General features: G+C 48.6%; 9 protein-coding genes across 9 annotated transcripts; 7 read left to right on the plus strand and 2 right to left on the minus strand.

Moving 5' to 3' along the window:
• Nucleotides 1-96: 96 nt before the first annotated feature.
• G6M90_00g068170 (uncharacterized protein) lies at nucleotides 97-621 on the plus strand (the record flags this gene model as incomplete). Its single annotated transcript, XM_014685087.1, has 1 exon — nucleotides 97-621. The coding sequence occupies one exon, from the start codon at nucleotides 97-99 to the stop codon at nucleotides 619-621; it is 525 nt and encodes a 174-aa protein (XP_014540573.1).
• Nucleotides 622-2,489: 1,868 nt separating this feature from the next.
• G6M90_00g068180 (uncharacterized protein) lies at nucleotides 2,490-3,062 on the plus strand (the record flags this gene model as incomplete). Its single annotated transcript, XM_014685088.1, has 1 exon — nucleotides 2,490-3,062. One exon carries the CDS (start codon nucleotides 2,490-2,492, stop codon nucleotides 3,060-3,062), a length of 573 nt encoding a protein of 190 aa, XP_014540574.1.
• An 803-nt stretch (nucleotides 3,063-3,865) lies between these two features.
• G6M90_00g068190 (uncharacterized protein) lies at nucleotides 3,866-4,735 on the minus strand (the record flags this gene model as incomplete). Its single annotated transcript, XM_014685089.1, has 3 exons — nucleotides 3,866-3,999; nucleotides 4,059-4,201; nucleotides 4,260-4,735. The coding sequence occupies 3 exons, from the start codon at nucleotides 4,733-4,735 to the stop codon at nucleotides 3,866-3,868; spliced, it is 753 nt and encodes a 250-aa protein (XP_014540575.1).
• Nucleotides 4,736-7,324: 2,589 nt separating this feature from the next.
• Nucleotides 7,325-7,786, plus strand: G6M90_00g068200 (uncharacterized protein; the record flags this gene model as incomplete). The annotated part of the gene is made up of 1 exon (XM_014685090.1): nucleotides 7,325-7,786. One exon carries the CDS (start codon nucleotides 7,325-7,327, stop codon nucleotides 7,784-7,786), a length of 462 nt encoding a protein of 153 aa, XP_014540576.1.
• Nucleotides 7,787-13,911: 6,125 nt separating this feature from the next.
• On the plus strand, nucleotides 13,912-14,449 carry G6M90_00g068210 (uncharacterized protein; the record flags this gene model as incomplete). The annotated part of the gene is made up of 3 exons (XM_014685091.1): nucleotides 13,912-13,936; nucleotides 13,996-14,141; nucleotides 14,207-14,449. The coding sequence occupies 3 exons, from the start codon at nucleotides 13,912-13,914 to the stop codon at nucleotides 14,447-14,449; spliced, it is 414 nt and encodes a 137-aa protein (XP_014540577.1).
• A 1,544-nt stretch (nucleotides 14,450-15,993) lies between these two features.
• On the plus strand, nucleotides 15,994-17,695 carry G6M90_00g068220 (uncharacterized protein; the record flags this gene model as incomplete). The annotated part of the gene is made up of 3 exons (XM_014685092.1): nucleotides 15,994-16,303; nucleotides 16,378-17,098; nucleotides 17,149-17,695. The coding sequence occupies 3 exons, from the start codon at nucleotides 15,994-15,996 to the stop codon at nucleotides 17,693-17,695; spliced, it is 1,578 nt and encodes a 525-aa protein (XP_014540578.1).
• Nucleotides 17,696-18,510: 815 nt separating this feature from the next.
• On the minus strand, nucleotides 18,511-19,245 carry G6M90_00g068230 (uncharacterized protein; the record flags this gene model as incomplete). The annotated part of the gene is made up of 3 exons (XM_014685093.1): nucleotides 18,511-18,594; nucleotides 18,653-19,166; nucleotides 19,235-19,245. 3 exons carry the CDS (start codon nucleotides 19,243-19,245, stop codon nucleotides 18,511-18,513), a joined length of 609 nt encoding a protein of 202 aa, XP_014540579.1.
• A 1,743-nt stretch (nucleotides 19,246-20,988) lies between these two features.
• Nucleotides 20,989-23,050, plus strand: bmr3 (Multidrug resistance protein 3; the record flags this gene model as incomplete). The annotated part of the gene is made up of 7 exons (XM_066130864.1): nucleotides 20,989-21,164; nucleotides 21,225-21,358; nucleotides 21,417-21,540; nucleotides 21,606-21,812; nucleotides 21,883-22,257; nucleotides 22,318-22,685; nucleotides 22,758-23,050. The coding sequence occupies 7 exons, from the start codon at nucleotides 20,989-20,991 to the stop codon at nucleotides 23,048-23,050; spliced, it is 1,677 nt and encodes a 558-aa protein (XP_065987239.1).
• Nucleotides 23,051-24,365: 1,315 nt separating this feature from the next.
• On the plus strand, nucleotides 24,366-25,652 carry tsc10_1 (3-ketodihydrosphingosine reductase tsc10; the record flags this gene model as incomplete). Its single annotated transcript, XM_014685095.1, has 4 exons — nucleotides 24,366-24,401; nucleotides 24,455-24,586; nucleotides 24,657-24,782; nucleotides 24,906-25,652. The coding sequence occupies 4 exons, from the start codon at nucleotides 24,366-24,368 to the stop codon at nucleotides 25,650-25,652; spliced, it is 1,041 nt and encodes a 346-aa protein (XP_014540581.1).
• Nucleotides 25,653-26,372: the final 720 nt, after the last annotated feature.

The raw sequence follows: 26,372 nt of genomic DNA on the forward strand, positions 1-26,372 counted from the left end.
ATCGTACTTTATCTGCATCCGTTTTTCGTGATTGTTGTTCTTATTAGCACAAGTCACATCCTCTGGACAGCATAAAAACGTCGCAATCCTGGGGAAATGACTGACTCGAACCAAATTTGTATCCGACCTGAAAGAGAAAGCGATGCGCAAGCAATCGATCTCGTCGTTTCAGTCGCATTCACAAACGCGGAGCATTCAGACCACAATGAGCATCACATTGTCCGAGGCCTTCGTGAGGCGAATTGTCTATCCATCTCGCTAGTCGCAGAAGACGAGGCCACGCACGCAGTTGTCGGCCATGTCGCCGTCTCACCTGTAAATATCTCGGATGGCAGTGAGGATTGGTGCGGGCTGGGACCAATTGCCGTCTTACCGCAGTATCAAGGACGTGGTGTTGGGTCGTTGCTAATGGAACGGGCGCTCGCAACCCTCCAGGCTCGCCACAGCGCTGGATGTGTTGTCTTGGGAAACCCGAAATATTATACGCGCTTTGGCTTCAGGCCAGAACCTTCTCTGCGACTACAAGGGGTGCCGCCAGAATACTTCATGGCTCTCACTTGGCGAAAGCCAACGCCTACGGGGACTGTCTCATATCACCACGCTTTTGAGCTCTCTGCATAGCTTGCATGAATTTCGAAATTTGATTCCGGAGCCAAGTACTCCGTACACGGTATAAGTACTTGTGCTGAGCGGGGTGGAATATTCATGCCGAGTGATGCCGCGGCTTCAATCACTTTCTGGTATACATAGTGAGTGACTGCAACGAGCTTCAGTTTTTAAATGGCACTTGACTGGCGCTACAATCGACAATGGCTCTTAATTTCCATACTTCCCTATAATTTCAGGGACTAAAAAACATCATTTAAGAATTTGTCAGGAAGCTTATATAGTTGGAGTGTGAATGCAGGGTCTTCAATGAGCGAATAGATAGTCGTAACCACCAATTGCCAAGCAATAACAAATATCATATGTCTGACGCGTCACGATACTCAGACAGTCTCTTTTTCTGGTCTCTTACTGTTTTTGGCTTGGTACAGCCCAATACTGTGTTATCAGATGTTACGCTTCCACGATACTCGCATCATGCTTGTAAGATTGCTTGACTGAAAAGCGAAACAAAAATCCCCTTAATAATAATTATAAACATAATGCGCCAGTGGCCGGTCGAGCTGAAACTGCCGAGAGAGAACTCCATACAACGACCGAAGCTAACAAAATGTCTGGTCCGTCCCCTGAACTTCCTCACCGGATAGGCACCGGGCATCTTATAACTTCTCTAAAGCATTTCTGGCCCACATCTAAAGCTTTATTCAGCTTAGCTGTGCCAAAAGGACGGAAGCGATTCGCACAGCAGCAACGCCAACTTTCAGGGCCGTGTCAAAATCCACAGGACAAGCTTGGGGTTGTGAGTTTAAACTGGCTTGTATACCAGTCATGTCCACGGTACAAAATGTCAAGGGCGCGAGTTGGGCGGAACCCAAGGTAACAATACCTGGAGAAATTAAGGATCTATTCCAACGTGTATGACTTCCGCAAGCCATTATTAGTGGTCATTTCCAATATCCACTTCACATTGTCAAGCAGTCCTTGCTATTATAATCCACTTCCCAGGGTCATGTAACACGTCAACGTCTTCTCAGTCCAACGCGCGCAAGGTATAGTGGGAAAGAAACATCTATCCAATATATCCCCACAACCACTGGATTTCTCTTGTATTTTATGGGTATGCCTCCAGGGCTTGAAACCTTCCAAGAACACCCTAGCAGTAAATCCCTCTATTATGTAGCAGAATCCAGATGGTTGACCCCTGACAATTGACGCAGCGTAAGGTGGCTGTGCGATCCCCGCAACGTACGTTATGACAACCCCTTCAGAAAAAATATAAAACCATTAGAAACAGGTTTTTATTGTGCGATGTACTTGATAATTTAGAAATATGCTATTCAACTCATGCAAATATATTATTCTGGACTTCTACTTCGCTCTTCAACCCAGGCATCAGCTCGCTGTTGGAATGGGCGGGGTGCCGACAAGGAACAATCCACGAATCAAGCGCCGATCTCCATCGTCTTGACTCGCAGCCGGAGCGCCAAGAACTTTGATTACATGTTTCATGTTCCTGACATTGAAGGGTTGTCTTGTTCAGCAATGCTCATGCCGCCCTTGCTAGCGTCCCGTCTGTCACTCTGCGCTCAATGCCAGATTCAGCAGGTAATATATTAGTTAAGATTAGCTTGCGAGTAAAATCATCAGATTTCGGCCAACGATCCTGGCAGTCCCATTGTTTCAGACGGAATGATTTTCCCGGGGTGACGCTGCCAGAGATGGTGAGAACTTGCCATAAAAGTTGAAGCACGCCGTGCCTCTCTCACTGATGTTGAAGTCTGTCCATCGACACATTGAAATCCTACTTGCGACACTTGTTGAAAACACTGCTCAAAATGCATCCATCATCTTTTATCGCGACTCTGGCCTTTGCAGTCGCCGCAATGGCATCACCCGCCTGCAAAATGCCTACATATGAACCAAGCACAGACCCAAACCCAAACCCAAACCCAATTCAAGACACAATTCCAAGCCCGGACTCGAATCCAAGCCCCAACCAGAATCCAAACCCCAACCCAAATCCAGACCTGAAGCCGAAGCCAGACCAGAAACCGAAGCCAGACCAGACGCCTAATCCAGAATCGAGCACAAACCTCGCGTCTGGTAAAGACATGGGTGGCACAATATACTCGTATAACCAAGAGCAGTGCATAAATGATTTTTGGACGAGCGGAGCGTGCGAGCTGAAGGCCAACTACCCGGATAGCAACCCCAACAAATTATCTTTGGTTGCGCTGCCCTCGGGCGAATTCGACAAGGCGGGGAAAAACAAGGTCTGCGGCAAGGTTATTACCATGACGTACAACGGTATTACCCAGAAGGCACTGGTTGCGGACAGGAACGTGAACGCCAAACCGTCAATCGACATGTGCACCGACGTGTGGGGGAAGTTTGGTGTGGAAGTAGCAGTCGGCAGGCTTGAGGGGGGTATCGACTGGTCAATTGCTGATGCCTAAGTGTACATGAACCCAAGAAGCAGCATTGAGGAGTGCCTGTTGTAAGAGTGAGTGATTACACACCATCATGAAGGAGACAATTATAGGTATATACAGCACTGTGTGGGCGTCTTCACAGTTGGGTGCGATATTATGATACCGAATGAGTTTCGGGATAGATGCGGTCTGGACGGATCGTCATCTTATTCAGTTGTATATTATTTATAACCAATTTGCCAGTAGCCTACAGATACCTTTTACACTTTATACCATATTGATATTGGTAGTTGACGTTTGGAATCAGCCACTCCTCTTGATCATATAATCTGTGGCATGACTCTGAATTGCATTATTTGGCATCAACTCTGCCAGAAAATTCCTATCTGGCCCATTTTCTGGCATCTACTTCAGCAAATGTATTAATTTTGACCATAAAAGTAAATAATACAGGCCCTTGCAACAGGAATGTGTTAACTGGAACTTGCAAGTGTAGCATCCTGATACAGGGTAGGAATAGAGCGGCGATTTCACGCCTGCAGTATGGATTTTATATCTGCGTATCAAATGCTTTACTAGTTCCGTATCCAAGTTTACCCAGGCTAAGGGTATTAATATGCACTATGTCTTGCAAATCACTGCCTAGAAAAAATGAGGCACTCACAATCCCCTACTAAAATAGCAGAATGATGCGAAAACAAATACATACATGTATACTTTCTTAGCTACTCTGGCTCCCAGATGGTATTGTAGTTGACGTTATCCTGGCGCCCCGTAAATTCACAAGGCGAGCGCCAGCGCAATACGACTCCCGACCAAGCGATGCTTCAAATTCCGCTATTAGCAGCTTCCTCAACCGTTATCAAGCCAGCGGCAATTTTCTTGCAGGTTTCTAGGATGCTATTCCAATCACGAAAAGCCACAAAAGGGACCCCCTCTCTCTCGCACCAAACGACAAGTTCTATAATGAGTTAGGCCCATGACAACACTTACTCATACGGCGCAGCAGCAAAGGCTTACCTTTGTCGGCTTTTGCAAAGAGAAGATCTGTTTCCTTGGCTGCGGAAAGGTCAGAAACGCCGTCACCGGCGTAAAAAAGAATCGGCCGGTCAGATAGAGAAGAATATTTGCGGATTTCGAGCGACTTGTCGTGGCCATAAGGACTATATTCTACTTACCATGTATATCCACAGTCACGGCAATGGCGTCTCCCAGACAGACCTTTCGTCATGGAAATCAATCTGCCACCCGCCCTTCTCATCAATGCTCTTCCCATCGCGAGGTACCACATTATTACCAATAATCTGGATATCCCAACCTGGTCCGAGGAGTGAATCTAGTAGCGTTCGGATCATCGGTACGGTTCCACTGCTGAGGATGACGATGGGAATGTGGTTTTCCCGAGCCCAGTCGTAAAACCCTTTGAAACCAGGGTCGAGCTTGATATTCTGGCGCAAAAGATCAAGACACTCATTATAAGGGGTCGTGATGCTATCAAACATCTCGAGGAAGCTGTTGCGGAAGCTCATCCGGTTGGCCATCACTTCGGTATAGAGCTGCTGACGACGCTCGGGGCCGAAACCGAGATTGTCCACGAGATAGTCATTGCAGTCATCCGTGGTAATAGTGCCGTCAAAGTCGGTGAAAAAAACAAACTTTGGGCTGTTGGTGAATGCAGGAACATGGGAAGTGCTCATGATGATTTGGTGAAGTCTACAACAATCAGGGAAGGAGAAATGGAAGAAATATCAAGGTTGTGTGACAGAAAGATGGCGACATGCAGCTGTTAAATAAGCCCTGTTGCAATCCTGTTCCGTGAGATGGGAAATGATATCATTCTTCCATGAGCACCTTTGTGAATTAACATCTTCTGGTGTACGCAACACCGTCCTAATAGCCCATACACTAGTTCAGGCTGTACGCTTAGTGATGGTATCAGCATCAAACTATGACTCTTCGCAACTTATCACGCCATTTGTGCCAAGACTTGGCCAATGAGTCACTTTGTCTTTATGCTGCTAGCTACTGTGCCGTATGCCCACTTTTGAGGAGCAGACATTTGGTGTTCCTCGCGAAAACGCGTAATATTTAGTCTTCTTATTTTATGCCTCAAGAATTAAGTTATTTGCTATGGATACTATTACATTATAGTAACAAATAGCAGTGACTTGTGTGTCGTCACCAGTGACCATAACCTCCTGGCATTAAACGTTTAGTGGCGGCGGTTTGCATGGGCATAATTAATGGCCGTGTCCGCTTTCTTGGTGGAGATGGGTGGCTATCTTCACTGGGAGATACTGAATAAGATGGCGAGCTCAGGGGCGATCAAGAACCGGACTCTTTACTGGCCTTACTATGAAGCAAATAAGAGCAAGTTATCACCAAGCTGTTTGCGAATGTGGGGAAGCAATAAAAGTACGACCGGGTTCTCAAGCAGGTAAGGACTACATCTACACAAAACAGCTTGATGTCGTCGGAAGAACGACATATCGAGGTTGCGTTGGTGGATTTGCCGTTAAATATTGTTACCCGATCTTTGACAATTCCACTCAATGTTTTTGCAATAGCTGCATGATAATCTGCTTGTAGCACACTAGTTCTCGTTTTAAATAACTCGTGGATAGCTTATTAAGTATGCTAACCACCTGTAGCGTATATACTATTGTTGGTTGCTCTTTCTATACGTATGTACTCTTATCGATCCGGTAGCTGAAGAGTGCGATTAATATCATTCCCTAGACTACTTTACTCAGCAGTGGATGATAATACCCACTATTTATCGCTTTTCAGGTTAAGATTATATATTCGGGGTACTTATTTCCTGCCTCATCACATCGCGAAAAGACTAGGAGACTTGTAAACCGGAGTCGAAGCTGAATGAGAACCCCAGCGCCATATCCCCCTCCAAAACCCAGGGCTTATTCCTAATACTGTAATCAGCCTTAATCTTTAAAACAGATAGCAAAAGCTAGTAATAGCAGTTCCCAGTCAAATCCCCCCGACCGCCAGCTGAGAAGAGACTCATAAGTGTGCTCTGTTGGGCCCCCCTATCTCTGCAGCCCCAACACATCTCTTGTGAGAACATGCGTAAACTGGCAGAAAGAAAAGGCCAGCCATCTTTATTATACAATGTTTGAAATAGTAAAAAGGCTCAATCACTTTAACCGGGAACTATTTGCCGCTGATATCTCATTACTTAGTCACTATATAATAGAGAGGCCGTCACTTTCCATGACGCCTCTCCTAGCAATACCGTTCCTATATCTAAACGAAATTTATCTGGAACTATTGCGCTATGTTCGGTGTGCAAGATACTGTGTTATCATATTTTCTTACGTAAGTCGCCATTACTTCTAGGCGAGCAAGGCCAGGGTGTGATTCGGGGCTGAGTATGTTCACACCGACACACACCAAATCCGTCTATTTTATACATTAACTATGGAGTTGTCTCAGCTCGGCGGTGTAATAACTCCCTCCTATCATTTAATGTATTATACGTCAGCGCAGGAACAAGTATATTATGCATATACACGAATTTCTCGTTCACGTATTGTGCACGGCTTGGAGTATAATGTGACAGGTCGCACACATCGTGCTTCCACATACCCTTATTAGTCTTTTTGTGCATTAAGTGGAACGCTGCCGTCCCGAAGTGCCTATAATGAGGCTGAATAATTCCGCCAATCGGCATGACTAGTAACCAGAGGATATTCTCCCCATGTAGTCAGATTTGAACGCCGTACTAAAATCTCACACGACGGCAGCGCGCACGACACGGATGATAGGTGGGATATAGGTGAAATGCTACAGGCCAGTGATGAAACTGCATGGGTATCTTGATATCCGATATCCAAGACATCTTGGGTCCAAAATTCGACTCTGGTAGAGGTATTGTATGTAAACTCGTGTCAGACTTTAGACTATTATTGCCGTGTGGCATCAGCTTCACAGGCAGGTGGGAACCTCCATCTTACTAGAGAATAAAATTATATATTACGAGACATACCATCGGGTCACTTCATTGTCCATTCTTTGCACACAACTACAGTCCATTCCACGACTCTGAAATAAAGAGCACGACTTAAGCCTGGTTTACCTATTCCGCAGGTATTCAATACGCTCTCAGTGCGTTTCCAACATTTTCCCTCTTCTTCCACATTTCACCACATGTACTCATCACAGCCCTAATCCGGCAGTATCAAGCTATGCGTGCACTTGCTCTATTTGACGTTGCTTGGCGTGTCTAACAATGTTGAATACTAACTTACACCATCCAACAGGCCAATATGATGTTCAACCTCCCAAGAACGGCTCTAGCAGTCTTGCTCGCCTACAGTTTCGGTTCCGGCACTTCTGCACTCGCCATTCCCGATGACGCTAGCGAAGTTGCTTCCGGTTTGGTACCGGCAGGAGAGCTAACAGCACGCGCTTGCTCTGCCCGTTGCTATGTCAAGGTTGATGGAGAGTTTAAAAGAAACGGCTGCGATTTAGGCCCGGTTAGCTATGGGGTCGTGTCCAATCTTGCAAACTCGCAGCTGCATTCGGTTCATGGAAGCATTCGACACAACACCCAGGCCACCCCTGGTGGAGGAAGCGCCAACCTCAACGCTGAGAGGGTCAAAATCACCGCTCAGGGTGATATTACCATTACAGTTCATAACAACTTTGCTAGAAACTGTGCTGCTCTGCTCAACATTGTCGACCAAAGTTTCAGTGGCAACACTGTCGAGGTATACGTTGGTCCTTAGTATCGCGGGCTATATCCGGTTTGCGTGGACTCTGTTCTTCTAGGCTGGACTGTTAGCACTGGAATTGGATCATGTTCGTGTATTTAGATTGATTTCGCTTCAGTTGCCACTGGGAACCTTGAATGCGCAAGTCTCTGCCTCGCCGGGAGCTTGCTCATTCTGCTTGCCATTTATGTAGTCAACACAAAGGCGGCTGCTTGTTGAATAAATTCTCGTGTTGACTCTTACATTTTTGAACCTCTCTTTGAATGAGCTTGCAAGGACAAAGCCCCTTTGAGCCACTGTGCTGCCAATACGGTGTTACGGATGTTCTGCAATTTCCACCTTCTCAGCCACCTACATATTGACAACATTCTGCCAGCTGACCCAGCCTGTGTCACAAGGCACAATCGTTCGAATATCTGTCTACAACGGGCAACTAAACGCGTAGCGGTGGGCTTTTAAACACCCAAGAACCGCCAGTCCTTGGATACGCCTGCTGTGACAAGGGCTATAATTATAGGGCTTGGAACAATGTTCGATATTCAGCTAATAATTCGCTTTGATATCAAAGGTCCTTGGTTTTCCTCAAGGCCTCGAGGGGCAGATGACCCTTATTTATATCAAGAGGCGGTCAAAGGGCTGCCCTGGGTGCCTGAGGCCCCCGTTAGGTCTCGAGCCCTTGTGTAACTATCGTCATGTTCAAGGTACGGCCCGTGCCTTTATGGCAACGTGACATCCGTGTAACACCTGCAGTAGTGCCTAGTCGCATAGAATCTCCTCGAGTCTATGTATCTGCCACGTCACGTTAGAACGGTCGTGTGCTTCCCGATGAGCTACTGGCGGGGTACTACCAATTTTATTTAGAATCTATAGCCTGCCTCTATCTGCTACACGTCCCGGGGAGGCTAAGCGCAGGCGTTTCCCTAGCGACATTGACATGATGACCCGGCTATCTTCATTCAAATCTGCCTTTGTATGTGATATAGTGGCAAGTTTCGTTTCGCTATGCGGCCTTAGGCTGTGTTGGCAGAGACGTAAGGCGTCGCGGATGCCTCGGGGGAGGAAAGAAGCGCGTCAAACTCAGCCGGCCTGACCGACGAGGGTGGTAGGTTCCGGGATTCAAAGCACTCCTTCGCGCTGCTGAAATTCTCATTGTGCAGCTTAAAGAACTGCTCGTGGCAGTACTCGAGCGTCCCAACCCAGACTTCAGACGTGTTCGATAATTCGGTTCTCCAAGGCCAGCCACAATCTTTATAGACATTGCCACGCAGCTTGAACGGCTTCTTGGGGGCATCCTGTCGTGCTCCCAGTCGCCCAGCAAGAGAAAGGCATGAGAGCAGAGGCAATACAAGTGAAAGCTGCGCTATCGTTTGAGTTGAGAAATAGCGTAGAGAGATCTGTGGTGCAAGGCGCGTAATGAAAAGCAGAGTGTATCCGTGATGGAGGCTGAAGCAATATGGTGCGTGGTATGTCGTGGACTTTTATGTCCTTGTTCTTGCTCGCTCAACAAGTGTGGAAAGGGTAGAATGCCTCCGCACCATATTGCTACATGAAGAGAAATCTGCCGCAAGCTGACATGGATTGTTTTCAGGGTCCCTTGCCTGAGAGCATTCGTTGTCCATTTTCCACATCGACGCTGTTTTGACCGACTCGGCTACTCCGTATTTAGCCAAGACTTCCATGCATGAATCGATTCCCACCGTCTTGGTCATGGCAATTGACTCCATCGGAGAGAATCTTGGCATAATAATGAAATTCATCATATATTTATAATATACGGAGTACATTCCCGACAAACCAACTTTTGACACCTATATTTAGAGATGCCGCCAGCTATTTGGAGGTAGAGACTGACGCCGTACAAGGATGTCGAACCACAAGTTGGACACAAGCCATGAATTCTACTCCATGGCCATAAGTGGCCTGATAAGAGAAAAAACAAAGTTTATCAAGTTAATGAAAAAGAGGCCTAAATTGTCTTGCAAGACGAGTACAGTCCACCCCTGATATTATTCTTCATGTGTGATTGGACAGGGAGGCTATTAAGCAATATACCAGGCATAATTTCATGGTAAGAGAGTGGAACCTTCAAGTACCTAAGACTTTTATAATAGTTGTTAGTAAGTTGAAGTCTTTATTACAATTCTTATAATTTGTCCTAACCCCTTATAACCTAAAATATATAAATTATAAATAGTATTAGCCCTTACTAATAGCTACCTTGTAAGGTTATATATAAGGGTAATAATAAGCGAGTAATAATATATATCATAACAACTTATCGAATAAGAGACTTGAATAAAAACTTGAGGTCTCTTTTATCCCTGCACAGTCTTAAAACAACCCCAGGCCTCTTCGCTTTTCGCACCTGACTAAACATTCAGGGGTCCTGTTGCATTACACTTGACGCTTATTATCATGCGGTATTGGAGCATGTACGGAGTATGGCCTGTGCTAATCCATAGGATATTGCATTGACTATACAGAAGATGGCCAATTAGCGCATCGAGGGCATATAACCTCGCGATAAACCCATCGCATATCCCCTCCTCCTCGGCGCTGCATACATATGTACAATCGGAGACAAATGTCAAATATAGGTGTGCTATAGCATTATAATGTAACGACATCTGAAGTGAATTTTCTTTAGTAAGCCGACAATAGGGACGTACATCTAGTAACCGCCTGGAATCACTACACGGGTGACCTAGACACTTACAGATGATAACAACTATAGTGAGTCTTGCCGTGGAATAGAACCCAACCCCGGTACAGTAGTATAAAGGTAAACAAAGATGAGGTCTTATAGTAGCCCACCGCTGACAGGACATGAGGGCCACTGATAGCAAAATCCGCTCCTCCCGTTGAGCTCTCCGACAACCGCCGGCACCTTGAGGATATTCTCGCGACGGACGTCTCGACGGCGAGATACTCACGGTCAATAAGACCGGACGTCACAACGGCCTGAGACATTGCCAGGCCAGCCAGTCAACCGCATGCATTCTCCACAGTTGGAACATGCCACAAATGAGGCAGATGAGGATACGAGGATTGCGTGGTCCTGGGGAAACATAAAAAAATACAAGTCATCTGTCCTCCCAATCATGCATTGATCCCACAGTGTAACTTTGAGCAGACGCGTGGTCAACCGAGTATCGCTCACGCTGATTTCGTCTCTTCTTATTTCGTCCATGCCTCACCGTCTTGCTGAAGCTCACCCGCCTCAAGCCCGACGGAGCTCAAAGGGCAGCAAAAGTCAACAATACCTCAGGAAGAGGGTTGGTAATGCGGTGGGTAATTTGGGCTCGTCAGGACGTCTGGTTCAGTGCACGTCACATCCGTTATACAAGTGGCATTTGGTATTGACCCGTTTGCAGACGAGCAATTCTGCGGCTCGGGCACCACCGCGTATACCGATCACTGATCTGCTTAACTGTCAAGTACTTGACACCTAGACGCACCTGAGGTCTATCATTCATTCTTTCCCCTTTGCCATGCCCTTTGCTTGCTAGACATTTTCTTTGCCACGTCGCGCTACCTATAATAGACTCGCAGGATACAGAACAGTATACGAGGGAGTCACGGAGTGGAATGCCGTGTTTTGACTTGACAGAGGCAAAGTCCTAGGTGCAACTCTGGCGGGGACGGAACTGTCCTGTCCGAGGAGACCAAAGAAGCTTTGGCAAGTGAAATGCTGGGGACTTGCGGACATGGGGCTACATGGATGTCCCTGTCCCGTACTTTATTGCAAGGCGAGAAACAAACACTATTAGCAAAAAAAGAACAGCCGCCCCCGGGTAAAGTCGTCCCTGTATAGATGGAAGCAAAAACGTGATGAGAATTGGGGCTGGTTGTATGGTGCAAATAGGGTACGAGTACGCGGAGCACCAGTTTCTGGGAAATCATATTTCTCTCAAGTATATGAACCCCAAGAGCGTGACAGACCCTACGCCTAATAGGATTTAAGTAGCAAAGAAAGGGGCTAACCTTGTTCTCATCAAACTTGGCGAGGGCGGTGATGCCTTGAGTCTTGGACGTGGAGAAATTTCTGCGTCGACAGGAGACTTTTACGGAACCGAGGATACCATTAATAACGGGAAATTGGACAGAAAGAGAGGGACTCATCAGAATACTACAAGGACGGCACAGGCCTGATAAGAGTGCGTGTCATCAACAAGCTAATCGAAGTTAAGCACTTTCAAAAATACAGTCAAATCCTTCTCATCAACTAGCATCATTTCGGAGACGACGCCCGGACGGCCTGCACCACCAGCCATTCAGCAGCCAGTAGTTAATCGGACCAAAGAAAGTGGATGATTGACCGTCTTGTCGAGGCATATGCCATCAACGCATTCGCCAGCCACCTTCGCATGCAACGTCGTGTGTTTCACAGTGGTTTTCCCTGGGTACGCGACACTCTTTGGAATGTACTGCGTCTCCGAATCCAGGTTTCGTTTGCTCGTGTCTGCGCAAAGATTTGGCCAACAGGATTGACAGTTTAGAAGCCTGACACGTCACGGAGCACTGTCGCTGACTCGCTACTCTCTCTGCAAATCAGAAGGCGATGTATTGGTTTACACGTCATATTTCTGATTAGATACAGCTGGACGTGACCAGGCTGAACTGAGCGCGCAATACACGTCTCAGTCGAGTCACGGCAATGCAGCGGCGCGACGTAGCAACACCTTACCCAGGACGTGGACCAAAGTTCACATAATAGTAAACGCCTTGGGCCTCTTGGAACTATCTGGTTCGTCCGAGACCAGTCGGCTTTATTGGCTGCCTCTGAAGTGACGTATATAAAGAAATCTTCCAACTTGGAAACCGGAAACGGCACTCTTAGACGCATGGTTTTATCTGATCCGCAGGGAAAGAATTGATTGTTGCATGGTACGGAGTATATTACGGGGTATCAAGCCTGATCAACAGTGGCCTCTGGCTTGGCCATGTTTTGTGACACCAGACACTGATACATCTGCACGACTTGACTCTGTAAGTGCGGGGTTTCAATAAATCTTAAAGTCAATAGGAGTGAGGGGGTGGTGGTTACACTCGATTACATCGCGGACAATGCGCGTAGCGATTGACAAGTTAGGCAGAAAGCTGGTAAGACAAACAATACGAGTAACAGCACGGTTGGAAAGCGTTGTTGGAGGCAACAGTGTCTGCTCTCCCCCCGGAATATCACACATCCTTCTGTCGTAAACGTGTTTCGTCTTGTCGTGTATCCCAACGGCAGCATCATATGGTGCTGCAGACGACTTGTCATACGGAAAGGTAGCACATAGACTGAATGCAGTCAAAGGAGCATAACGCAGCCACGACGGACTGCATTGGTAGAGAATATGCATGCTGACGGACTATAAACGAGTCACAAGGTCATATCAAGCCTCCAAGGATGAAAGCCCAAGGCAGCTATGAGGTAAATGCCTTAATCATAATAGCTTAGGTTACACACGCCTGGTTTATAATGTATATATACGGGCTCTAGATGAAGGTTCTAGATTAACTTGTTTAAGAACCTTTGAAATCCAAAAAAAAAAAAAAAACTATTCGATTAAATTGAAGTTATTAACAAGCCCTCATTTGAAGCCCTGCCACACGACTGCAAGCCGGAGCTTCTGCAGTCTCCTGACTCGGCACTGCATACTGCATAATATCACGTCTTGTTCGTGTGATACAAGGCTTGCAACGGTACATTGACTGACCTAACTGAAACAAAGAATGTCGTGTTGGGCAAAGCCCATCTCCAGCCAGGGTAAGCATGTGAGAACAGAAGGGGATGACGTGTAAATAATGAGTAGCCATGGTCACAAAAGGTTGTAGTTTGCCCATGCTGCAGGCTTATGAGAGGCTTTTGAAAATGACAAACCATATGACAGCAGCAAGACATGCAGCAATACTTCGTACTTGGTACGGAAATATCTATTAGGCAAGACCATTGGCTGTCGGCCTGAGATATCCAACGCCATATCTCGCGGTCTAGACAGTCCGACCTGGATACGCCTAGATTCTATAAAAGCTTGCTTTCTACCCGCCACGTCTCTACAAATCTCAACACAACTCCACGCTTCTACATCAACTCAAATCTCCTTGCAATCAATTACCCAAACCTTGCACCAGACCTTGCACCAGACCCAATCATGGCCGCCCCAACGTACTTCTCCGGTTTGTTCTGCCGTCTTTTTCCATATACGCGTCCGTGCCGTTTCTAACATGGATTCCAGGAACCGTCGTCAAGATTGGCGGCAACGTCGCAAAGGGCCATTACACGGTTCAACAAGAGCCTATCCACCATTTCTTCCCGACAGGAAGACACGGCCACCGATCCGAAAACAAGGTCGAGATTGACTTTTCCATTGGACCTGTTAGCGTATGGCAGCCCTACCAAACTTTCTCTTGTCCGTCATGACCTAACAACGGGCCAACACATGATAGGTAAAAGGCTATATTGATATCGCAGCCGAAGAATTGGTGATCAGTGTCTCTGTTGCCGGAATCCCTTTCGGAACATTCACGGGGAGTCTGAAGACGGGCATCACTATTGATATAAACTTGCTCCTTATAAGGGGGACTTTGAGGTTCTACGTGAAGGATAGTACACTCTACTTGGACGTCGACGTCAAGTTCATCTGGGATGGAGAATTCAAGAAGGACGAAATACCCATCATCCATTTTTAGTGAGCTCGCAGCAGATGCGACAATGTTTTGGACCGCCCCCGCTCACAATTTGACTCTGCGGCCGCGGCTGGCCAGCGGGAAGATCTTGTCGTGATGAAGTCATTCATTCAAAGGCAACGTTACTTTTATACTGCTGCCTCTAAGCAGCGGTGTGTCAAAGGGTATTTGCTTTCTATATCATTCCGCTCCTTACGTAGAAAATCAAGTCTCTCGTTTGATCAAGTTGTCGAAACAATTGTTCCGTGCGACGTGTACTTTATGCTTCAACAAGCGAGTCAAATTCATTCTGCTGGCAGTGGGCAGCTTCCATGGGCAACTTTGAAGGCAAATGCCTGATTTTGGGACGCAGGGATAAGCATAGACTCGCGTCGGTCCATTTGAGAAGCATGCGAATTCTCCACATATATATTGACCCGATACATACGGCATCAATCGAATTATTCGCAGCCGCAACAGCAAATGTCCCCCGAGTAGTTCCAACTACCCTAGTACTAGCCAAAACTATTCATTTCTTCATCCCGAGTCAGAGCAGTCTAGTTTTTTATTTCCCTCAAGAACCTCCTGAAGCAGACACACATCCAGTGTAATTTTTGCAGGTTTGCTTCACAGAAGAAGGTGTAGGTTTGAGTTCTGCTCCTGACATGATGCTTCTCCTCGGATGTCCGGGGTGCGCTGGAAATAAAACACAGGAGGGGTAGAGGAGATGATGGAAACAAGACCAAGACGTGCCCATGGCTGATGTTTACATGGAGGCCACGTAGCAAAATGTCGGCACGGGCCGTCCCTTGAACCTGGCGATAGTTACACAAGGGCTTGGGACCTGGTTGAGGCCTTGGGCCCAGGCTCGCTTGCTCACCGCTTCTTTGTATAAATAAGGGGTCGTCTGCCTTCCTGTACCATATCAAAGCGAACAGACTCTTGCCCTGATACGTGTATTGTCACAGTTGCGCATGTGCCTGTCAAGTGTGACGACATCACGTATTCTGTTAACACGGAACGGGTCCCCTTCGAAGCTTTAACAGCGGGATCCCGCAAACGTCGTCTCGCGCGTACGAAACGCTAGACGACCCGCAAGAGATGTTTGGCGTGGTATGTGTGCTTTTATTGCTACGAGCTGAAAAGATGTATACAAGACGAGCTGGCGTCACAGGGGCAGTTTCGACGCACAGCCCAAACAGGCTCGGCTAGGTACCGTAGGAAGACAGTCCCGACTAAATGGGTGTATACATGACAAGCCTTGCTGCAAAAATGTCAGCCTGGCTTGGATGTCCAGGTGGAAACAAAGCCAAGAATGTCCAAGGGTTGAATTGCTCTATATATGCCGCAAAGAAGAGGCGATGCAATAACAAAGGAGGCGCGAGACGTGCAACAAAGGGAATATCGAGGCATTGTTCGCCAGTGCTCACGCCAGAAAAAAGTACAAAAGGATGACCTGCGTCCCTCACCGGTTTCAGATGCTCAACTGCATGCCTACAGGTTCATGCGATATTTGAGTAGACTTTGGTCACCATCTGCTTGTCCACGACGTTCAAGACTCTCTCGCCATGCAAAGTCCGGATCGCACGGAACATGATGCCAAGGACCATGTCTCCCTCCGAGACGACCGTTGCCCTACCATCGCTGAACACGCAACACAGTGCAACTCTCTCTTTCATAAATGCATGCTGATGTCAGGAATCGTGCCCTGGCCTTTCGTCATCAATGACCAGCGGGCACGCTTTTTAGTTTGGGTAGGAGACCTGGATGTTCATGGACCGCCAAATGCTTCGTTGGACTACAAACTCCGATTCAGTCCCAACATGGTGGAGCGTATACATGGCCACCTGAAGGCTATTTGTTATGGCTTGACATTATGTAAGTGCCTGTCGTGCCAGTTTCGGATGGAAAAAACGTCAAGGATTTCATATTAATGGGAATCTCGGCAATAGTAGAGCCAATTAACGACCGGCCACAAGGCCCGGCAAGGAAAAGAAGACGCATATCAGAACACGGCGATTCGCAAGCCACGAGGGGAGCCGACGACGATGCAAGCGACTCGAACAGTGACATGGTCCAGAATATGTCAATAATTAGGAATGTAATCGGCGAAGAAGTGACACGGCTCCTTCGTCTATCTCGTAGTATTCGAAATTCGGCAGAAGCCGGCCGGGCTCTTGAAATGGACAGATACACAGATGATGAAGATGCATTAAACACCATGACCGAGTTGTGTCACTACACGGAATGCTACATTCGTCTTCGATTTCCAAGGGCTCCGGATTTGCTTCGCTCAGCATTAGTCGAGGCTAGTGCGTGGCGACTTGGACGACTGCTTCATCGACAACGCCATCCAAGGCGTATCGACTTGACTGTTGAGAATCCACAAACTACCCCAACTGATGCTCAACCAGCCGAGACAGAAGAGAGTGCTCCAGGCGTGCCACCAGAGCGTGCGACCATCAACGAAACATCAAGACCAGCGAGCGCTCCGCCAGTGCTAGTAACGAATGAAACTGTTGCCAGAGCTTCATCCGCCGAACCCGCCGCCGAGGTTCCTCGAGCTTCATCTACCATCTTCGACAAGATCTCGGCGTTTCCTCCAAAACCTCCGACAAACGAGTGTCCATACTGCGGCGTCGTCATCGAGTTTGAGACAACTGCGGAGTGGCAGTAAGCAGACCATTATTCTCGTGATAGTATACCATCTAATTTGACCTTAGCAATCATGTCATGGACGACCTAGAGCCTTTCATTTGTGTTTTCGCGCCGTGCCTAGAGGCTTGTCAACACGGAAACGGCCCGCCAAAATTTGGAACGATAGACGCTTGGATCAGCCACATGCAGGACGCCCACTCAGATACATGGGTATGCCTCGTCCCTCGTCACGATATCACCGTGTTTCATCGGGAGATCGAGTATCGGCAGCATGTCATCAACCAGCATGCCGTGCCTGAAGAGCATGTCGCGACTATCACCAACGCAGCGCGAAGACCAATCATTGCTAAGAAGCTGGAGGGCTCCCCGTTTGGTGACGCTTTTCAACACCCGGAGGGAGGCCAATCGAGTGACGTCTTCTCGAGCAAAGCTCTGGAGATGCATGTTGCCGCTGATATGTTACACGTTGCTTTACTTACACTGCAAAAACTGCCCGACGAGGCTGACGGTAACTCTGAGGAGGTCGATGGCAACCAAACACGGCTAGGTAGATTGGCAAGATTGCTTCAATTGATTCATCGTGTACTGGAGGACGAAGGTTATGACTTGTAGGACGTCGTTAAGGCAGCAAGTGGCATTTTGGGCCATCGATGGCATGACTTGAGATGCACACGGTTATCACTGGCAACGGGGGATGACGCAGATAAAGACGCATATCCCACGCCCTTCTCGCCACATCTCGGAGCACAGGAGCTGAAGCGCAGATCGACTCGGCAAATTGGAGAGCAACTGCGTATATGCGCCACGCGTACTTTGAACACGACTGGCAGAACTGGTCTGCAACTAGCGGCGACGCAATAGCTTGTCAAGCTTGGCAGTGAATGCTTATCAAGGGGGTAGTTTCATGGACGCGAGGCCATTGTCAAGCTGACAAGTCGCATATGCTCTTATTGTGCCGCCATATTATTGACAAGCAGCGCACTACCACATGACAGAAATATGGGACATGATGCGGCATGATAGCCTCGTGGACCATCCACACGTCGGGAGGAGTTGGTATAATTGATATCACAAAAGATTGGTCCCGACTGTGAGACGTTTACATGACTAAACACAAAGGGACTCTTGGTCGCAAGTATGGCAGACAAAATGCCTTGTTTCATTAATTACCCATATTCCAAGCAAGACCTTATTCCCCATAGATCGCCATATCTCTTGCCCGCATATCAAATCGTGTTAAGCCATCCATATTATCTGCATATCGCCGCTTCTGATCGTCGCCCCATCACCGGAAAAGTAGGACTGCTGAGCAGCATCTGACGAGGGTTAGATAAGAGCAAAAAAGGGACATGGAAAGTAGAGAATCTCACATCCATAGCACGCTTGCTTTACCTCGAGACTTGCATCTCTCGCCGCCTCGCAAAACGCTACTTATACCCTCGTTCACAGAGACGGATTTCTGCTTCTGTCATTGGTTCAGGAGCAAAGAGAGTGTATTGATCAAATCGCATCTAATAAGGGTGAGACGGGCGCCACAAACAAAAGGACACGGGGGAAAGATAAACACACCTCAACAAAGTATTGATCGCCATGCTTGTCGTGAAGGAATTTCTCCAACGTGGTCGCCATTAATGTCGAGGGAAGACGCTGTTCAACCCATTCCGGGTTTCGCTTGGCTTCGGCAGGCTTCGCCGCCTGGTCTTGGGCCGGCAAGCGCTGCGGTTTAACCCATTCCCAAAAACTTCGTTTGGCTTTGGGGGGGTTGGCCGCCTGGCCTTGGGCCGAAAGTGGCTGCTGTTCAATCCATTCTGGTTTTCGCTTGGCTTCAAGGGGCTTCATCGCCTGGTCTTGCGTCGAAGGGCGCTGCTGTTTAATCCATTCTGGTTTTTGCTCGGCTTCAGGGGGCTTCATCACCTGGTCTTGGACCGAGGGGAAATGCTGTTTAATCCATTCCCGTGTTCGCTCGACTTTAAAGGCCTTCGTCACCCGGCCTTGGGCCGAAAGGAGACGCCAAAGCCGTTTTTTATTTGGGCCTTTCGGCGTAGAGCCATGCTCACCAGCTGACGAAGAGCTGGGGTGGCTACTGGATGATGAAAGAGTTAGAAATACCGTGCGCAAAGGGTCTAACAAGATAGCTTGCTTCATGCTTACCTTGCCGACATTTTGTGTTTATCCACCAACCGAGAAGTTTGTTTGGGTGTGAGGATGGATGTTGGACAACAGATGTTGAAGGATGGAGAGGAGGGAGGATCAAGCGAGGCGGGAGCGTCGCTATTTATGCCAGCGAATTAGTCAGTACGAGGAAAGAACATTTGAACACTCGAGATGTGAAGACTGAACTCGAAGCGCTCCAGTTCGTGAGGCCGGATGGCGCAGAGACAGCCCGGGATGAGTGCAGTCCATGTTCGGTCTCTGATCGCTACGGATGCCGTTCATGCTTCGCCGCGCAAATACAGGTCATATGCAGGAAAATCACCCGACACCTTGTGTCACTGCTTGTAGTATGCACGAGTGGTAGTTGCAATACGATGCACTGCATGCAAGTTGGTGTAACCCCCGGGCATAATGCTATTCTTCCTTTCAATGTTGTTCTCTTTTAGAGGCACGGGACGTTGACGGCTCGGGCCGTTGGAAGTTGAACACGGAACATGCCTGGCGCTAGTCTGAGTCGGGACACTGTCAACTGCTACATATTGAGTTCTACCAGTTGACCTGTGAATCTTTACTTGTTTATGGCCGCTGCGGTGCTTCATTGTGCGATTTGTACGGCCCAAGGTTTTTGGCCAACACATGGTACGCAAAGCCGTGAATACCGCCGCATGGAAAGAACACGGTACAGCCAACGAGCAGTCTCGTGGCCAGCGCTTGCGTAGACCAACTTACGCGGCATTCATGTGAAATCTGCCTGTTCCCCGAATCTACATACTCTGTTCAATTCGAGGCCCATGCAAGCCGGCGGTGGCACGTGGTACATGTACGTGTATATTGGAGCCTCGCCTTTGTTCACTGGCACCTGTGCCTGCTTTCTTTCTGTCACATTCCATCCATGAGTGGTAACACTGCAGTTCCATGAGCAGCACTGCGGATAATTTTGACGGGACCCATATTCGTTGACCTTTCTTGATTCCTCTAGGCAGCGAAACGAGCATTGTCCTCTCCCTAAGCACGTGTGCAAGCATGCAGGGAATGCCTTTTTACAGGTAACATCGCTGCGAGGCTTACTCAGTCCAGTTGAGTCATCCTTACCAAGTATAGCCTCTTATACCGTATTTGGGGCTTACTACGAGAATCCATGCGTATTGAAGTCGAGATCACAGGTGCCGCTCGTGCACCTCATACACACTGTACTCGGTATCAGCATGAGGCTATGAATATACACACTACTATTCATGCAACGATAAGTATGACAAGACCGGTATGCATCGCAGGCCGCGACGCCTTACCCAAGGAATATTTGGGGGAGGCGGTGTCTCAGGCCGATGACAGGCACATGTGCGTTAGACTGCTGTGGTCACTGCCGCAAGTACAAACGTACATTTTGGGGGCCGCTTTGGAAGTCACTTGCATATTCAGAGAGACACTCCATTCGAGCAGGGGTAAATCAGCCGCCAAGCTCGTCTGCCTTGTGTGTTCCAAGCATCTCATGCCGGTGGTAATCCGTTGCACTGGATGCAACCCTACCCGTAAGCGCTGACCGTCCCATCCATAATTCGTACCCCCCCTCGCTGCCGATCCTGCATGAAGGAGGCTCATCAACGCTTTCAGTGAAGTGATATAATCCTTGGTTTACCAAGGGAGCTCACAACTTTTGCTTCGTGACTAATTGGAAGCCAACGTCGTTTGTAATTTCCTCCTCGAAATATTCTTTGCTTGCAAGAGCTTTCCAACTTGACTTTCTGGCCATCATGGCACGAGAAGCAGATGTCGGCTTCAACGGCTACTCCTCTGAAATGTCTACAGGTTCCAAATTGAACCTGGATTCAGAGCATGGCCCAGTCACCTCCCATCCCGATTCGCTGCGCAGCGGTGAAGTCTCCGTGGAGTATATCCAAGGCCCTCGGTTTAGGTTCATCTGTGCAGCGTGAGTAGTGTTGAGCCGGTAGGAAAGCGACAGCACAGCTGACATGTTTTGTGTAAATAGCATCGCTATTATGATGTTCATCACCAACATGGAGATTCCCGTCCTGATTACTGCATTGATCGCAATCACCAGCGACCTCGGGGGCTTTGACGACGTAAGCTGGGTGGTTTCCAGCTACCTGCTAGGCTATGTCGGTACGTTGAATCAGTTTCCAGTCCGCCATGTCGATTACTCACACGCCCGAGGAGACAGCCGTCATCATAATCTTTGCCAAGTTCAGCGACATTTTCGGCCGAAAGCCCATCTTCTTGCTGTCCACCGCCACATTCATCATCTTTTCCGCCGCCTGTAGTGCCGCGCAGACACTGACGCAGCTGTAAGGACTCGACCTGCTACAGAATGGTATAGGGGTCGAGATTCCACTGGACTGACATGTGGCAGCATTGTGTTCCGAGCCTTCCAGGGCATCGGCGGCGGAGGCTGTTTTTCTCTGTGCACAATCATGGTCTTTGACCTCGTTCCGCCAGAGAAGTATGCGCAAGTTGTAGCCAACATTTCTATAACCAATGCTGTAGCTCTTTTGGTAGGGCCCATTATTGGCGGGGCCATAGCCGCTAATACGACGTGGAGATGGATCTTTATCATCAAGTTTGTCAAAACTTTGCCGAAGACACCCCATGTTTGATGTTAAGGGCCGGGCTAACACATGCCATGACAGCGTTCCGATAGCCGTTCCGGCACTTGTTATATCTGTCTTGGCTATACCTAGTGGGTTCCCACACCACGGTCAAGTTAGACGCCAAACAGCCGAAAAAACGCTGCGTCACAGCGCCAAGAAGACACTTGGACGTATAGATATTCCTGGAACTGTCCTCGTTCTCTTGGCCGTACTAGGGCTAACAGCCGCCTTTGAGGAGGCCGACAAGCTCTTTCCATGGAAATCCGCATACGTCATCGCCTTGTTAATTGTATCCGGACTTCTTTGGATTGTGCTTATTTGGTGGGAGAGATATCTTTCGCTTTCCAACAGCACGCGAGAGCCAGTGTTGCCTTGGAGGTTGCTGACGAACCGCCGGATGGTGGGTATATTTCTGTAAGCCTCCTTCAACTCATCATCTTTTTCGCCAGCACAACTCTGACAGATATATCGAAGCAATTTTTTGCTGTTGGGAGGACCTACAGTCATTGGAATGTTCATCATCCCGCAGAGATTTCAGCTGGTGTATGGCACGTCTGGACTCGATGCAGGTGTCCGATTGATTCCGTTCACCGCAGCCATTCCGGTTAGCTCGATCTTTGCATCCAGCCTGGTGGGAAAGTACAAGGTGCCGCCTTTGTATCTCATCTTGTCAGGTTCTTGCCTCCAGGTACTTGGGTTTGGTCTGCTGGGAACACTGCCTGCGATGCTAGAAATACCAGCACGAATCTATGGCTATGAGCTCATTGCCGGATGGGGCTGTGGTATAAACTTCTCCTTGCTCTTCTTGATGGTTCCGTTTGTGATTGAGAAACGCGATCACGGTGAGCTTTGCCCTTGGTCCTCTGTATCTCGGGATGAGGGACAGGGATATGATGCTAATCGTTTCCCCTTAGCAATTGGCCTTGGGGCTGCATCGCAATTCAGATTTATCGGTAGCTCAATGGTTCTGGCCATCTCAACCTCCGTCTTCAACAGCTTCGCGAGACCACGGCTCCAGGAATTGGGCGCCGCTGGTGCTGATTCGCTAGTCGCTGTTCTTGCCACTCTGCCGACAGTGGTTCAGGAGCAGATCCGATACACTCTGGCAGAGGGTTACAGTCGTCAGACTCTTGCTCTTTGTGTCTCGGCAGCGCTGCAAGTCCCCGCTTCCCTGCTCATGTGGACAAAGAAGCCGCTGGTAGTGTAGGACTTCTTTTGTCAACGCCCCATCGCCGCACGCTCGACTCATTTTTTTGTCAAGCGAGATGTTAGATTGAACACGGCCTGTGGGGGGCGGCACTGCATGCCTTGGAAAAACCTGGAAACTGACTGCGTCATGATTTCGCTTTTCCTGTATCGGGGTTTTGAGTGTAAATTCGCTTCATGACCAAATTGGAGACTCCAGGGCCGAATTTCTGGTTTTCGTGATGGAGGTCTGGTACCTTGAAAACTATGCGGTTTTCTAGCATGATGTAATCATATTTGCTCTGCACGCAAAGCGCTACGTGACTGGTGTGACGTCTTGGCTCAACTGACGATAATTGTCGAGTCGCGTTCTTCATACCGGAATACGTTTGTGGAGATGCGACATACTGTACACTGCGCGAGAGCTTACGTGACCGTTTTGTGCTGAAAGTGGGTAGCATGTAGCTATTATTAATTGCCGAGGTTTATGCCGAAGAGAAATACAAAAGCACGAAGCTCGAGTGCGGCCAGCGATGATGAGGAGGACCTATCATAAAGCAAGGCATCACCCTCCATGTTTGCGAAAGGGGGCTATGGAGGTAGGTACTTGCGTATGTATCACATCCAAGTTGGTGGGCCAACATGTTTGGATGCTTGAAACGGGGAGTTGAGAGTTGATTCATCAATGTGGCAGTTTTTTTTTTTTTTTGGCAGAAGAAGAGGGCACGGCACGGTGCTGGAATGAGACGGTATGTCAATGGTGGGGCGGACGAACTGGCACCCAACTGGCACGGGCCGGCGACCTGTCCCTGTCAGACTAGTCCATATGGGACTAGTCCATATGGGGTTAAGGTTAATGCGGATCTTGGCCCCTGCCAGGCACCTGCCATCTCACCCCGGTCCAGATGTATTTCAGTACAGACTGGGCGACATGGGGCTGCACCAAGTCATATTGATTGAACACGGTGCAGCCAGACAACACAACCAACACGTCGCAACACAAGTTCGACAGCTTTTGGGGCTCTGCAGTAATTCTGCAGCTCCGGAACCCCCCCGCGTCGTTTCATTTCTTTCCTCTCTTCCCTTCCCGCCCAACTCCCAAATCTCCTTACCATGCATTTACCACTTGGTCAACGGGCGCCTTTTGTTTTTGCCTCGGATCAATTTTCTCCAACTGCGAACCGCATGCACTGAGCAACAGTCCATCGATTCCCATCAGCTTCTGTCAAGACCTAACGTTGTTACTGTTCACCAAGCATAAGCTCCTGATCCCGGCAGGCTGCAAGCTACTGAATCCACCACCATCGACTCTACCACTTGAGGAGTACACCGCAACTATGCCCTCAACAAATGCCTTTCAGGTCCAGGGGAGGGTGAGGAATCGGCTGCTGTCCTGGCATCAATCACGGTTCGCTGATTTCATTAGACCGCCATAATCACTGGCGGTTCGAGTGGTTTGGGACTGGCCGTCGCACGCCAGCTCGCTGCAAAGGGTGCCAACGTTGTTATTGTTGCGCGCGACCAAGCCAGGCTTCTTCAAGGCCTCGATACTGTCAAGGTAAACCTTCCTCTTGTCCCCTGCGCGTTTATGGTTGATGGGATGTGAGGCTGACTCAACAGCACAACAGAAAGAAGCTTCAAACCCCGAAACTCAGCTTTTCCATCAAATCAGTGCCGACCTCACCATCCCCTCTGAAGCTGTCCGCGTTGTGGACGAGGTGGTGTCGTGGAACTCTGGCAATCCACCCGACATTGTGAGCAAGTTCTGCACCTTCCCCCCTCCCCAGTCAGAGCATTTTGCTTGACTTGATGCACTTTGTGCCTGGACGGATAGGTTTTCCTCTCGATCTGGCAAATGCTAATTCTTAGAATTGCAGGTGTGGTGCTGCGCCGGTACTTCGCACCCGACCCTGTTCGTCGACACTCCAGTGACCGAGTTCTCCACGCAGATGCAAAACAACTACTTTACCAGCCTATACATGTCACACGCCATCCTGCAATGCTGGCTGAAGTCATCGCGCAAGAGCTTGACCTCGAACCTGCCTGGCTCTTCCGATAAATCCGAGTCTCGACCAAACTCTACCCTCCAACGCCACATCATCTTCACCGCATCCTTCCTGGCTTTCTATGGCATTGCTGGCTATTCCCCTTATAGTCCCACCAAGGCCGCGCTACGGTCTCTTGCAGACTCCCTTTCCCAAGAGATGAACTTGTACAGTGCCGCCTTTCCAAACGAGCCGAGGGTCCGCCTACACACAATCTTCCCTGCGGGTATCCTTACAGAAGGTTTCGAAGCTGAAAATCGCATCAAATCCGATTTGACCAAAATGCTCGAAGAAGGAGACGAGCCACAAACGCCCGAAGTTATTGCATCGAGGAGTATCAAGGGATTAGAGAGTGGACAGGAGCTCATCACAACCGACTTTCAGACGGGGTTGGTCAAACGAAGCATGCTGGGAGGTAGTATCAGAGGTGGATTTGTTAGGGGAATCGGAGACTGGATTCTCACAGGACTGGTTTTTATCATCATGACAGTCGTCCGCGGGGATATGGACAACAAGGTGCGCAAATGGGGCCGACAATTTGGCAGCACGGGCATGAAGGAAGACAAGGGTCCAGCTTAGGACTGGCTCAACCATTTGGCCGATTTCCCCTTTGTTTGTGTTACTCGTTCCGTCAAAGATTGAATGACGCTCTAGTCCCATAATAATCACCCGTATTACCGATATAACGACGTTTGCTATCATCACCCGAGCCAATTTCCCTGTGCCTTTCTGCGTGTCGTCAAATGCACTTGAACGAGACGTGGATCCTACCATACAAAGCCCTACAAAGTTTCCCTGAGATATTCATCACCGCTTCAACACGGTTTTGACGAGGCAGTCTGTTCAAGGCAACTAAACACTGCAGCCTTGTATGTTGCAAAGAATCCTTGACACTACTAGAATGCCTAGGCAGGTGGTCAGCCACCATGCTCATGCTGTGGAACAAATCTTACAGGTTGCCTTAAGACTGGCACTTTTGTACTACAACACGAGGCCAGTCGCTGCTGCCCAAGGTACTGGGATGTTATATGCATGTAAGCATCAGCATCTCCACGCCTACTACCCCGTACCCGCACGATACGAGCATGCTCAGATGGTCAGCATTGGCAGCAAAACAAATACCTCAGTTCATATTGATGTCGTTTTTCGCGATACTTTTGCACTGTCAGACTTGTCAGATTGGTCAGACGGCAGGCAAAATATTTTGGGTAGGATGTGCAGATGGTGGCGCTTCAGGGGTTTAAGGCTCTGGTAGGTTGGGACGCTCTGCCTGGCCCCCAAGTCTCTGATACCGGACTG

This window comes from Metarhizium brunneum, chromosome 4, assembly GCF_013426205.1.
Source record: "Metarhizium brunneum chromosome 4, complete sequence".
NCBI classification, from domain to species: Eukaryota; Fungi; Ascomycota; class Sordariomycetes; order Hypocreales; family Clavicipitaceae; genus Metarhizium; species Metarhizium brunneum.